At 37.9% G+C, this 15,220-nt stretch overlaps 1 protein-coding gene and 1 long non-coding RNA gene across 2 annotated transcripts; both read right to left on the minus strand.

Moving 5' to 3' along the window:
* Window positions 1–4,136: 4,136 nt before the first annotated feature.
* LOC145797192 (uncharacterized) lies at window positions 4,137–6,178 on the minus strand. The gene is made up of 3 exons (XR_014338410.1): window positions 5,474–6,178; window positions 4,775–4,816; window positions 4,137–4,388 (listed from the first exon to the last, which is right to left on the minus strand). It is a non-coding gene; the product is annotated as an uncharacterized LOC145797192 (long non-coding RNA).
* A 3,853-nt stretch (window positions 6,179–10,031) lies between these two features.
* LOC114255878 (uncharacterized) lies at window positions 10,032–11,746 on the minus strand. The gene is made up of 3 exons (XM_028195412.2): window positions 11,204–11,746; window positions 10,858–11,083; window positions 10,032–10,737 (listed from the first exon to the last, which is right to left on the minus strand). Exons 1-3 carry the CDS (start codon window positions 11,477–11,479, stop codon window positions 10,322–10,324), a joined length of 918 nt encoding a protein of 305 aa, XP_028051213.2. The 5' UTR covers window positions 11,480–11,746; the 3' UTR covers window positions 10,032–10,321.
* Between the last annotated feature and the right edge of the window lie 3,474 nt (window positions 11,747–15,220).

The raw sequence follows: 15,220 nt of genomic DNA on the forward strand, positions 1-15,220 counted from the left end.
GCGAAGCCGCCTTGGCCGACTTGAAGAAGTATCTGACCACAGCTCCAGTTCTTTCAAATCCAGAACCTGGAGAGGAGTTGTTCCTGTACCTGGCAGTTTCAGAACATGCGGTAAGTGCAGTGGTAATCCGAGAATAAAAAGGGGAACAAAGGGCTGTTTATTATGTAAGCAAAACCCTGACTGACGCAGAAACCAGGTATTTACCCCTAGAGAAGTTGGCGCTGGCATTAGTAATGGCTTCAAAGAAGCTGAACCATTACTTCCAAGCCCACAAAATTGTGGTGTTAACAGAATACCCATTGAAGTCCCTGTTGCAGCAGGGAGACCTGACAGGGAGAATAGCCAGATAGGCAGTGGCCTTGGGCCAGTATGACCTGGAGTTCAGACCCAGAACAGCAATCAAAGGCTAGGTTTTGGCCGACTTCTTGGCCGAGTTCACGCCTGAATCCATCATACATCGGGCTCCGTTGAGCTGACGTGGACGATGTCTAAACCAGCAAAGAGGAGCCCAGCTGAAGGTAACGGAACAAAGGAAGGAAGAAAAACTCAGACCCTGCAGCATTTACATCGGCGATTCCTTCCGACTGTTTGTTGATGGGAGTTCAAACCGACAAGGAGCGAGGGCAGGAGTAGTTCTGGTATCTCCAGATAGACAGATATTAGAATAATCCATTCATTTGGAGTTTAAAGCCTCAAACAATGAAGCAGAGTATGAAGCATTGGTTGCAGGACTAAAGCTGACAGTAGTAACAGAAGTAGATGAGGTAATAGTCTTATGTGATTCAGAACTTATAGTCAACCAAACAACGGACGAGTTCGCAGCCCGAGATGAAAGGATGTCGGCCTACGCAAAGGAAGTCAATAGGTTGGTTTCAGAATTGCCGACTACATCAGGTAAGCCGAGATAATAACAGTCACGCCGATGCACTGGCCAACTTGGCTAGTGCAATACAACCTGGAAAAGCAAGAACAATTATAGTTGACTACTTGTCGGGCCCCAACATCGAGCCACTGACCACAAAGCGTGAAACAATGTGTGTGGATAAGGGACCAAGCTGGATGGATGCAATTGTAGCATTCTTAAAGGAAGGAAAGCTGCCAGATGACCACAAAGAGGCACACAAGATCAGATTGAAGTCGGCAAGATTCAGTCTGACAGCGGAAGGACATCTCTACAGAAGATCCTTCATTGGACCCCTTTTAAGGTGTGTACATCCTTCACAAGTTGAAGATTTTTTTATATGAAATACATGAAGGAATTTGTGGAAGCCACGCTGGGGGCAGATCACTAGCTCATAGGGCCATCACCCAAGGATATTGGTGGCCCTACATGTAGAAGGATGCAAAGGCCTATGTCAAGAAGTGTGAAAAGTGCCAAAGGTTTGCGCCACTGATACACCAACCAGCAGCATACCTGAACCCAGTATCCAGTCCTTAGCCGTTTGCCCAATGGGACATGGATCTCGTTGGGCAACTGCCCCAAGCAATTGGGCAAAGGAAGTACCTACTGGTAGCAACAAATTACTTCACCAAGTGGATAGAAGCTGAGCCCCTAGCCAAGATCCGAGATGTGGACGTGAAGAACTTCATATGGAGGAACATCATCACCCGATTTGGGATTCTAAGAGAAATAGTTGTCGACAATGGAACACAATTTGACAGTAAGCTAATCAAGAGCTTCTGTGCAAAATTCAAGATCAAAAATTATTTTTCAATCCCAAGCTTTCCTCAAAGCAATGGACAAGCAGAAGCATCCAACAAAGTTATCCTGGATAGAATAAAAAAAGGCTGCAGGCAGCGAAAGGAAAGTGGATGGATGAACTGCCAAGTGTACTCTGGCATATCGGACTACACCGAGAAGATCAACTGGGGAATCCTCATTTGCCATGGCTTATGGCACAGAAGCAGTCGTTCCTCTAGAGGTCGGCATCCCAGGGATTAGAACCCAGGGAGTAGAAAATGGGACCAATGATGTATTATTAGCCCGAGGTTTGGATCTACTAGAAGAGAGAAGGGAGAGAGCTGCAATTTAGCTGGCAGCATACCAGCAGCAGCTTGCTAGGGCTTATAATAAGAGGGTTAACCCAAGGGAGTTCCAAGTCGGCGACCTGGTCTTGAGAAAAGTTATCACAACAAAAAGGTTCCCAGAGAGGATAAGCTTGACCCAAATTGGGAGGGACCCTACAGAATCACTTCGGTATTGGGCAATGGGGCATATCGACTTGAAGATAATAAGGGCAAAGAGTTGCCAAGACCCTAGAATACTTGTAATCTGAAATTTTTCTATCATTAGATTTTCCTTGTTTTTTTCCGAAGTAATGAATAAAATTTTAGCAGAATTCTTCTACATTTATGACTGATAAGATACTTGCCGATGTTTCTAGAATACATGCGTAATGAGAACCCAAGTGGAACTTAAGTTCACATTCGGGGGCAGAGAGTTGGAAAATGGTTCTAACACTTGTTGAAATTTGTAAAAAATTTACAAGTTGGAGTTAAACTATGGATACGTCTAACACTTGTTGAAATTTGTGAAAAATTTACAAGTTAAAGTTAGCCGAGATACTGTTTAACACTTGTTGAAATTTGTGAAAAAATTACAAGTTAAAGTTAAACTATGGATACGTCTAACACTTGTTGAAATTTGTGAAAAATTTACAAGTTGAAATTAACCGAGATTATGTTTAACACTTGTTGAAATTTGTGAAAAATTTACAGGTTGAAGTTAAACTATGGATACGTCTAACACTTGTTCAAATTTGTGAAAAATTTGCAAGTTGAAGTTTGCTGAGATAATGTTTAACACTTGTTGAAATTTGTAAAAAATTTACAAGTTGAAGTTAGCCGAGATTATGTTTAACACTTGTTGAAATTTATGAAAAATTTACAAGTTGAAGTTAAACTATGGATACATCTAACACTTGTTGAAATTTGTGAAAAATTTACAAGTTGAAGTTAAACTATGGATACGCCTAACACTTGTTGAAATTTGTGAAAAATTTACAAGTTGAAGTTAGCCGAGATTATGTTTAACACTTGTTGAAATTTGTGAAAAATTTACAAGTTGAAGTTAAACTATGGTTATGTTTAACACTTGTTGAAACTTGAGAAAAGTTTACAAGATTGTACCAGGAAAGGTACTTATGTACATGCCGAGGTACACCATGGGCTTGTATAACCGAGGTATGTCACCCCGAGAAGGTGGCACAAGACTAAGGTGTGCATTGAAGATATGCAAAATATTCTAAAGTATGGAATCATACAAAAGGAGCAAAGGAAAGACAAATATGCAAGCAAAACAAAAAAACTGTACTAACATTCAAAAGGAGTCATGTCGGCCAAAGCTTACAATTGTCCCAAAAGAAGAAAAACAAAAGTACAAAGTATAAAGGAAAGGGACATCGAAATTAAGACTCTTCAGCAATAGTAGATGGTTGGGTTTGAAGTTCAGAAGACTGCTGGGTAGACATCTCGACAGCCTTCTCAGCCGCGAGCTCGGCATCTATTTCCTGCAGGGTTTGATCAAGGCTCTTGTCGGCAATAGGCACATCCGATATCACCTTTTGAGGTGCAGCATTCATGGGAACCTCCTCACCCTCCTCATCTTGAGTCAAGTCCAGGACTTGCTGATTTTGAGAAATGGACTTGGCCCCAGCAACGTCTTTTGGCTTCCTCACCAAAACCTCATCTTCAGATTCAGAGTAGTCGTCGGAATGGCTTGGAGTCGGGGAGAATGGCAGAGGAAGGACGTCGGTATTCTTGAGGGGGGAGTCATCAGTCATTGGGGATTTCGAGCTTTTTAAGTAAAGTCATCCAACCAAGGGTGAAACGCTTGTTGCATTCTTGCTTTACTTGTTTCTCGTAATCCGCCGTGACGTCGGCCACCCCCTCGTTGTATCCCTTCTCATCGGCGGCCTTGACTTCGACCTCTTTTGTGGCCAAGGCTTCTTGAAGTTCCTTCTGAGCCTGAGTCATCTTTTCCTCGGCCTCTCTCTTTTCGGCCTCGAGAACTGTCACGACCCAAACCCGCCCCGAGAAGGTTGGCATCGTAACCGGCCAGTAATCCTAGATTACCACAGGCCTTTCTGTACAAAACATATATAACCGGGGCTTGCGGAAGCGAAACAAAACACTAATAGTCCAAAGAGCTGTGCATTTATATGAACATACATTACATGCCAAAAATGTTAATTTACCCACTACATTACATCACATATAATCAAAATTCATGTACAAAACATAGGCTCACGCCACATGTACAACCAAAACCAAGCTTCCTAACGGCCTTCGAGGCCTAGCCCCATCTCGGAGGCACCAAAACACCGAGTAGGCTTCAAAACGGCGGCTCGGCTCGGACTCCGCCTAGGCTTGACTCCCAGAGTGCTCACCTATAAATACATATATACAAACAATGAGCTAAAGCTCAGCAAGTAACATTAAAGTAAAGGGGTAGTGAACGAATTCCACATTTCATATATCCATAAAATAAATCATTCATAAACATAATCGTCTCATATCAGAACATACATAATGGCATACTCCATAGAACATAACATTTGTCGTCCAATGACTAGAGTAACCGGTCCCGGACACCGATTAAACACATACCGAGATCTCGTAAACTGGTCCACTTAGGACTATCTATGGATGCCATACTAGATTCGCAAACTGGACATTCGTTCACAGAAAACATTTATCATTTCAAAACCATAGCATAACGTAGCACTTTTAAACATAGATCATACTAACATATCTTTACAGAAATGTTACTCACAGTGGGTTTCCAAAACCGGTTGCACGGTCTTCGCCTCCTGACCTGCAATTATCAACATTATAACACATTTCTTCAATACACATTATCATTAAATCACTTAATTCATGCCATTCTATCTTTTCTTTACTCTATTTCATGATTATGAGATGCTAAATGATGCAAATGACATGTGAAAATCATGTAATTCAACTTCTGAAAACTTCCTGAAATAAGTCCCCCGCTCGAGCGCCACTTTGGCCGCTCGAGCGGACTGCACAAATCTAAAACTGCTGGGAGGCCGATTTTCACGCTCGAGCGGGAATCCCTCCGCTCGAGCGGACCACGCGAAAATCTGAAATTCTGGACTCTCCTCAAGCTTCAATTTATCCTTTGCCAAAACAACTTCAAAGTGATGAAACCCAAGTCCCAAAACACTTGAAAACCACTTGATTTAGACCTTACAACTTCTCAACAAAACCCACATGCATCATGTACAAGATCAAACCATGAATTGAGGTGAAGAATCATAACTATTCATGTAAAAGCTTCATTTCTTCATATCCATGGAGGTTTTTCCTCAAGAATGCCAAATATAAACATAAATAATCAATTTATGCCATACATGCTCAAATTAAACATATTTCTTCTTCAATCCACTTATTTACCATGAGGTCATGCATGAATCAACCTTATTTCAAGAAATTAGAGAGGAATTCTTACCTTGATTGTTTAAATGAAGAAGATAGCTTGATTTCCCCTTTCTTTACTCTTCTTCCTCCCTTGGTTCTCCCCTCCACGAATTCTTCTCTCTCTCTCTCTCTCTCTCTCTCTTTCTAGATTTTTCTTTTATTATTTTGAGTCAAAACATGGTCAACATCCTTATCTATATGTACATATATGTCATAAAAATAAAATTGTGCCATAATCTTGAGCCAAACAAGGCTTAACGAATCAGACGAAATTCAGTCTTCAATTTATTTTCCCAAATGGCTCTAAAAATTCCTGGTATCACATAGGCGTGCTCAATTTTGTTTTCTGAACCCATTACGGTCATCAATTTTTGTTTTCTGAACCCATTACGGTCATCAATTTCAGTCCCAAAGTTCTCATCTCAATAGATATTCTTCTAATTTAAACAGATATTCTTCAATTAATTCGCATAAACACATAATTAATTACTGATAAATATGACACATGTTTTGGGGTCATTACAAGAACCTTCTTGATGGCCTCAGCGGATTCTGTTTTTTTCTCGGCATCATCCTTAGCCTTGATAGCAGCCTTGGCTTGATCCTCCAAGGTCTTCATTTTTTATTGCAAGTTTTTATTAGTCTTCTGTAGACTAGCAGCCTCCCTCTTCTTATCGGCCAGCTCCCTCCAATTCTCAAACGCTTGCAGTGAGAAAGAATGAGTATGTTGGATGGCCTGAAAGTGAACAGAGCAGAAGTTATTAGAACATTTTCAAAGTACAAAAAAAAGAAAGAAGGATACCAGGTATAAAGACTTACTTGAACAGAGTGCCGGAGCATCAGGGCAAAATTTTCATACTCGCTCATATCGGCGTTCCGGTTGAGATCGCCGGGAAGAAACAGAGCGGTACTAAGGGCGACGCCGACATTTACATCGTCAGCGCTATCACCAGCTTTGACTGGCCTGTCCTCTAATGTGATTTGGGGGGCCCAGGGGGAATCATGCTTCAAAGACCCCGAGGTGATTGCAGATGATGACCTCGGCCTCTTGGATCTAGCAGACTCGGATGGTTGGGTTTCGACAGGCCTCTTTTCAGCAGCAGAATTGGACTTATCACTCTCAGACAATTTGGAGATTGGCAAGGCGTCCTCAGTGTCAATCTGAGTCACCGTTGCCTTTGGTTGAGCCTTCTTCAGGCGTTTTTTCGGCTTTGGTTGAGGCTGGGTTTGTGCTGGTTGATCACCAACTTCGTCAGGAATATTGGCCAAAAGATCCTTAGCAACTGCCTTCTGGCGGCCCATCTCGGCAGCAAAAATAGTTTGTCGCCGGCGTTAACGTTGGGATATTGGGATCAGATAAGGAGCCGAAGTTGACGGCTACTCTGCTGGATCAGAAGTCGATCCTTGATCTGGCCGAGATGTGGAGGCAGCTTGAGGAGTTGTGGTGGAAAGAGGAGACAGACTCTTCTTCTTCTTCTTTGGAACGTTGGGAAGAACCGACTTATAGGTCGGGATAAAGTTGAGTAGCAGGGGAGCTTTGCGCTTGTGGCTAGAAGGTCCAGTAGCTTCTTCAGACCTTTGCTGGGGAAAAAAGACTTTCAGAAGCCTTTTTCTGGTTTTGGAAGAGCTGCAAGAAAAAATAGATATTAGAATAAACAAAGTATTGAAGACTTTAAAAACAAGTAAATATGAGCACAGGGCTCTTACCATCACCCTCTACAAAAACTGTTCGAGGAAGAGGGTAGGGGTGGAGGTCCTCGTCTGGACCGAACTCTCAGTTTCTCGAGGTAATGAAGAAATCATCCCCAGCTCCTTTGTTGGAGTCTGGGAGGTCGGCAATAATTTTGTACTCCGTGGACCTCGGTTTGAGGTAGTAAACATAGCCTGTATCTTTTTTGAGGCCACACATGGCATAGCAATATTGGATGTCGGCTAAGGTAACCTTAGCATTTTCTTGTTTGGCTAAGGCAATTATACCATTTATGATTCGGTAGGAATTGATGGCAAGCTGTATTGGGTTCAACTTATAATAATGGATTATCTCACGAAAAAGGATATCGAGTGGGAACCGAAATCCGCACTCGATGAAAGCTACAACTGGAGGGACATAGAATTAGCTGTGGGCATGATAGAGTCATCCTCCCCAGCCAACCTCAGATTTACGTCGGCAGGAATGGAAAACTCTTGCCTAAAGTATTCTAGCTTGGTCAGGGTGTCTACCCTATGCCTCCACATACCCATAATATCGGCTTAATGTGAGACTTCGGAAGGGAATGTTTTGTGATGATTTTGAATGACCTCGGCTAAAATTAACGACTAAATACATTTCAGTTTTTCCTAAAAATTTGTGGGTTCTACAAACAAATCCCAAACCTAGATCTACAGGAACAAAGATTGAAGGCAGGAATCTGGAAAAGGCACAGAAAACAGAAAACAAGAACGTGTTTCAGAATCAAGAACAAGGATGAATTACCAAGAACACTATGACAGAGTGTGTGCAAGGGTACAAGGCCAAGAATAATGGCAAAAGTGAACAAATGTGTGTGCAGGTTGTGAATACTCAAGAAAAGATTGGGCAAAAACAGAATCACGGGGCAACCATACTCAGATACATGAACAGATTAAACTAATCAAGGTCATAAGCAAGTTCGCAAAAATGACAGAGATTCAAGATACCATCAAAAATTGAAACAAGAAGTTAAATCAAGAGGAAACAGTAACTCACCGAAGAGGGGAAGCCAGTGTTGAGATCGCCGAAGTCAGATGAACGGCGGCAGCAGAAAAAGAGCCTCGCCGAAAGAAGTGAAACAGCGGTGGCAGCAGAGCTTCAGACCTTGGAACAATGGACGATTAGAGAAAGTAAGAGATAGAAAAAGTTTGAACAAAGACGATGTAAAGTGAAAAGACGAAAGGAGAAAGAAGTTTTGTCAAAACTCGAAACGGCGGCAAAAAGGTAATTAATGCGCCTAAAACAACGTGTGCGTCAGACGGCGCACACAGGCGTAAGACAATTTACAAATGCGTATCAAGTACAATCTAGTAAGGGGAAGACATGTGGCTAAAACGGTTGAGTTATTGTGTATGATAGCTCATACGCGTGAAGGAGCTCTTGAAATTCATGTTCTTTAAAAAAGACATGTCAGCCTATATGATGATCTCAGCTAAAGAAATTTTAAGCCGACGTACTAGAAGGAAGTTCTGGTATAGGTTTCATCACCTCAGATTGCTAAGGTAATAGAACCTAGGGGGCAGTTGTGGGGATATATTCTCTGAGTACCAACACGTGGCCAAGGTGACGCCGATGTGTCAGCCGAGGTGCCACGTGTCCCGGTCGTGATGCCGAGGTTATCTCGGCTGGGTTGAGGTTACCTTCGAAGATATCGGAATCCAAGATAAGCGGATAAGGCACAAGAGTCCTAGAATGAAGAAGGATCTCAGCTTAGATAAGGATAAAGCTCTTAGAGAGTTTATCTTTATCCGTTGGAGAGTCCAGGATGAGCATTGAGCTAAAAGTCCATGGAAGCTAGGCTTCTATTAGGGCTAGGATTGAGTTGGCTATAAAAGAGAGGCACCCTCATGGGTCTGAGGTACGTAATTTATATTCTGAACAGTGAGATTAGTACTACTATTGATTATCTTTGAGATATACTGACTTGATCGTCGGAGTGCTCCCGGGTGGACGAACCACCGCCGGAATCTTCTCTTTTTGTTGTAGGTCAGTCAGGTGCTATCTATTCTGCCAGTGCTCTCCAGCTGAATACTTAATTTGGCAGTGTGGACAGAAATTCACTCACACAGTCACTCTGCTACCTTAATTATCCCTACCTCTACAGCCCTTGCCACTGCCCATTCACATCCACCACTACCATCACCACCATTATCTTTTTCACCTATCATGGCCACTATCACTCTACAAACGCCATTAATATTGTTGTTGCTGCCATCATCACCATGTTACTGTTTACCTCAAAAATAAAAAAATTAAAATTTTATTTTCTTGTATTTATGAAACGATTAAATTAAATTTAGGATATTTTTGCACATATACCAAACAGATTTTGAAATTAAAAAAAATCAACTTTCAATTTTTAGTATTTTATTTTTAAATTTCAATTTTCGCTGCTATACATATCTTTGGATGGTCGTTTAGCCAACTTAACGGTAATATTCTAAATGGATTTGACAGATCTAAACCTCCGAATAGATCATAGGCCAATATTAAACAAACTTATTGGATAAAAAATCAATACTAAATCAAGGAGATGAAGTCAAAACTTTTTGTTTAGAAGGACTAAAGTAAATTTAGAAAAAAAGAAGTTCGTTTTTGGTAAAAGATAATTAACGCAAGTGTTTTAAAATTCTAGTAAGAAAACAAATAGATAAATCTATATCAGTCATTCTTAATATTTATTTGAATTATTTCATATATTTTTTGTGAGCTATATTAATAAGATCCTAGTGTATAATTGATCAGACTAAATTGAAGGCATTTTACCCCCCCCCCCTCCGCTTTTTTTTTATCCCCACAACTTCCACAGACACATATATAGGGTGGAAAAAAAAATAAAAAGTTAACCAATTACAATGCATTGGGGTGGTGGGGGTTCCCAAAAAGATGGTCCCAATCTTTTTTCTTTATTAGCTAGCATAACTTATGTATCACCTCCTCTTGGAGGGTGTTATTCGTCACTGGAGGACCCTAATCCTATAAATTATATTTACATCCATAGCCTTAAACGATAAATTAATCTTCCAATACTACTCTAAAAAACTTTGACTGCAACCCTCTTTAGAATATCCACTCAAATGCCTCCCAGGCAAACAAAACTTAAAAACGATTGGGACAGACCTTGTTTTTGGTCACAGTGATCACACAACTTCAATTAACTGCTGTACATTGCAAAATGGGTAAATTCTCTACCAAGTCGAAGGTTAGCATGGAGACCCTAGGCTTAGGCAGTTGTCCTGAAAATCCCGCCGGTTGAATTGGTGGCACTATCCTCTCGCATGTGCTGAACCACTTAGCTTGCATGTATTTGTGCTTTCTCCATGGTCCCATGTGCATCTTTCTATCTTTCATGCACTTCTTAGCTGATGAACACAATATCTTAATTAGGGCTTGTAACCTTTCAGCTTTACCAACAAACAGATCAGGCAACCGACTAGTTAATCGATTGTATTCTTCATTAGCTCTGGCCATCTCAAACTCGGCCCTAAAATTCAACTCAATAACCACTCTAACTTCCTTTTTATTTGAGTTAGAGCTATCCAACACTTCCAAATAAGTGTGCTCCCCTGGAAAAAAAATTAAAAATGTACAATCAATTTTAGTAGCACAACATAGATGGGAGAGAAACGAGCGCCACATATCATCTTCAAAATAATTAAAAGGTTGACATGTAAGTGATTATGTACCTTTGGGGATATCTGGTGAGCTCCTCCACTTGGATTTGCAAACGGCACAGTTGTAACCAGCCGTTCGAAGGCAGTCAGAAATTTTTCTTTGCAGGCAATTCCGACAACCATCAGCCACTGGTCTTGGACAAGCACAATCATTACCGCCCAAATTTAATTCCCTCAGAGCTTCTTTTGTGGCATGCCTGATTTTTGTTTCAATTGAAGTTGTCCTACACAAGGTTGCCTGCAAAAAATGGACCATATGTTAATTCAACATTTAACAACTTTATATGGGCCTACGAAAAAGTAAATTGCCTACAAAAAGTACCCTTTTTTCCCAACATGAAAATCAAAATTAAATTACCTGGAGAAGTTGGTCTTTGGATTCCCAAAAAGCCTTGTCCTCCTCAACACTTTTAACATTATCATCCACCAGCTCATCATCATCGACAACCATGTCGTCTACGCCACCATAATTGCTACTTTTGCTGGAATTGCAAGAGCTACCCGACGACAACTCATGGCCTTCTTCCAAAAACCCGAAAATCAAGTCGGCAAGACTTTCTTGTCTGCCGGAATATTTAACAATCTCATCTGAATTGCGTCGGTAAATCGGAATTTTCACCATTGCTCTTGCCATGGACTCTGCTATTGTTAGACCTCTACCACAACAACCCGCGTCTTCAGGTGCTTTTTTTTGGTTTTGTTTTGTGAATCATTAGTTGATGTTTAGACTTATTTATAGTATAAGATTGGACCCATGATGAGTCAGACGCGGAGGAACGAGTTGCGGCGAACATGGCAAGCTGATCTAGGTTACGTGGCATAAAACGACTGTAAACTAAAAATAGAATAGAAAAAGAGATTGGATCAGACAGATGGATACCTACCGAGTCAGCCTAGCAATCATGTATGTGCTGAAGAAGATTTTATGGAGGATATTACTCGAATATACACTAGTACATGTATTTTTAACATATTTTAAAGTTCATTTGATTGAATTAAAAATTGCAAAAGTGATTATTCTCAATCATATACTTATCCTAATCAGCTTCGTGGTGGGTACAACTCATTGCAATAAAAAATAAAAAATAAAAACTCATTGCAATCATGCAGCGTTGTAATTTTGAATTCTTTCCAAAAAAAATAGGACTTCTATATATTTTTTACTCTTATGTTATGTTATGTTTCGTCTATTGAAATGAAATAATTATTTCATTCTAATATTTATTTTCACATTTGGTTCATTAAAAGAATGATTAAAATATATATTATAAAAAAAATTATCATTTATCGTTGTGAAGAAATAGTCATTTTATAGAGAAGATTAAAAAAATATATATATTCAATTTCATTTCAATGAACCAAACAATATTAGGGCCGGCCCTGAGCTATTAGGGGCCTTTAAAATTGGGTCCTTCATATATCATTACCCAAATAAAATAAAAAAAAATGTTTAGACAAAACAAAAAGGATAAAAATTTATTTCTATTGCATTACAATTTAACAAAATTTAGATAACAAATATATATATATATATAAAATAGTTGAACTTCAATTAGTTGAATCGAACATTTATTTTTTAGCTTACCAATGCTATAATAACTAAAATTAATTGGGGGTAAGGATGAGAATTTTTTACACAATTCAAGCAATATATAAAATTAGCAAGTTATGGTTGACTATTTTTCAACATGAATCCAAGTATGAAACGATTCAATAACATGAATTATTAGTTATATATTTTAATGTTCACTAAGAGGTTCCATGACATTTTTTAATCTTTTATTTAACTCCATATAACTGAATAAAAAAATATGTAAAATAATAATTAAGGCTAATATCTTTTTTTTTTAATTATTTAAGATATGTTTTTTTTTTGTTATCTATTTTAGAGTCAATCTAGTAAAAAATATATGGTAATGAGGTGCAATTTTTTTAATTAGAAAAATGCAATTGAATTAAAATCAAACATTCTATGAATAATTTCATTTAGTAGAAATAAATTTTATAAAATTCAACTTATGAGAAAAATTTTAATTTCTCTATACACTTGCTAAGTTATTTTTAACTAAAAGTAAAAATTTTTACATTAAATATCAATCGGATACGAACCAAAATAATACCATACGATAACATGAAAATAAATTAATTGAGCTAATATTTAAGTAATTATGAAATAACACCACATGATACACTCCCCTAGTTAGGGGCCCTAAATTTTGTTCAAAATTGGAGGCCCGAGGCGATCGCCTTAATCGCCTCACCCCAAGGCCAGCCCTAGTCAGGGGCCCTAAATTTTGTTCAAAATTGGAGGCCCGAAGCAACCACCTTAGTCGCCTCACCTCAGGGTCGGCCCTGAACAATATGTTTCTATAATATTAATAGTTCAAAAATGAAGTTCTATTAAATTTTTTGAAAAATAATTGAAATTCTAAATAATTTAGAAGTAATGGATGATTAGTTGTTAAATGCATGAATTGTTTAAAAAATATTGATAAGTTACAACAAAAAAAAATTGTTGATTACCTTCACAGTTGGTTAACAATTTGTAAAATCTTAAATCAATTTAAGTTGTGTTTGGTTGAGAGATTTGCAAAGAAATTATTGACTACCTTTTCCTTTTTTTTTTATTTTTTTCTTCTAATCTTTCTTAAATTTCTCAACTAAACACAACCTTAAAAATGTAAAAACTATTTTTACATCCGTAAATCAATTTAGGATTTTACACAAAATTCATACAACACTACAAAAAAAATCACCTTTGGCGACTAAAAGGTCCATTTTTAATCGCTGAAAGTCGAGTTTTTACTTTTCCCGACTAAAATTTTTAGTCGCCTGTTTTGTCGCGTATACATGGTCGCCGGAGGTATTGGCGACTAAAATTTTTTTAGTCGGCAAAAAACAACTCTTTAGCGACCAACGTTTTAGTCGCCAATAGTGATTTACAATTTTTAAAATCACACATTTAGCGACTAATCTTTTAGTCGCCAATACTTACTGAATCGCCGACTAAACTATTTAGTCGCCAAAATAAACACTTTTGGCGACTAAAATTTTAGTCGCCAAAGGTGCTTCCGTGAAAAAAAAAAAATACCAACTTCTTTGTTTTTTCTGAGATTTGAACCACCAACCTATCCCACTTTCTAAACCTTTAGCAACACACTCTCTCCACTATGCCACTACAACACCACATGACTACATATATGCAATATATATTATTTATATAGTATATTTTTGCCGTATTAATATAAAACTATATATATAAATATAATTATTTTTATTCAATATAATTTATGTAAAAAATAAATTATTTACTAAAAAAAATTGAGTTCACTTTTGGCGACTAAATCAATTATTTTGTCGCCAATTCTATAATTTTGGGCTACTAATTAATTTTAAGTCGCTAAAAAAATTCATTCCGCCTAAAACTAATCAGTTTTGGCGACTAAACATGTTTTTAGTCGCCAAAAACGTCCCCTTTTGGCTACTAAACTGAACTTTAGTCGCCAATTGCCTGTTTTTAGCTACTAAATTTTTTTTAGTAGCCAAAAAACTTCACTTTCAGTGACCAAACTGTTTTTAGTCGCCAAAACACGGAGAATCGGCGACCAAACTGTTTTTTAGTCGCCAAAACCTACACTTTGGCTACTAAATTATTTTAGTCGCCAAAAACTGTCACTTTTGGCTACTAAAAACCTTTAGTCGCTAAAACCCCTATATTCGGCGACTAAACTGACTTTTAGTCGCTAAAACCCTTATATTCGGCGACTAAACTCTTTTAGTCGGCAAAAGTGATCAATTTTGGCGACTAATTCCATTTTAGTCGCCAATTCTACTACTTTCAGCGACGAAAAATCCGGTTTTAGTCGCGAAATTTGCTTTTTGTTGTAGTGCAATGACAATAAATTTTAAAAGAAATAAAGTTAAAATTTTAAAAAATAATAAAATAAAATAAAAAAACAGAATTAATAGGTTCACTTGAATTAAGAGGTTCACTATTATTTTTTCTGTGTGTTTATCAAATTTAAAATTTCAAGTACTTTTGTTCAATTGTTCCCTTATAGATTTGCTTTTTGGTCTTCCATACGAATGTCAAATCTAAAGTATATATTGTTCAAGTACTTTGCTCATTTGTCCACTAAAATACGTATGTTTACAATTATTTCTCATTTTAATAACATAAAATTTCATTTTAATCTTTGTACAACAAATAAAAATAATAATATATATATGTTTTTTTTGTATTTTATATTGTTTGTAGAATTTATAATTCCCAGTCTTATGTGCCGAATTGATTTGTTTTTTTTATGGATTCATAATGTATAAAAAAGAAATTTGTGAAAATTAGTAAATATATATATATATATATATTTTAAAG

The sequence above is a fragment of the Camellia sinensis genome, chromosome 8 (genome assembly GCF_055761805.1).
Source record: "Camellia sinensis isolate YWXY chromosome 8, ASM5576180v1, whole genome shotgun sequence".
Taxonomy (NCBI): domain Eukaryota; kingdom Viridiplantae; phylum Streptophyta; class Magnoliopsida; order Ericales; family Theaceae; genus Camellia; species Camellia sinensis.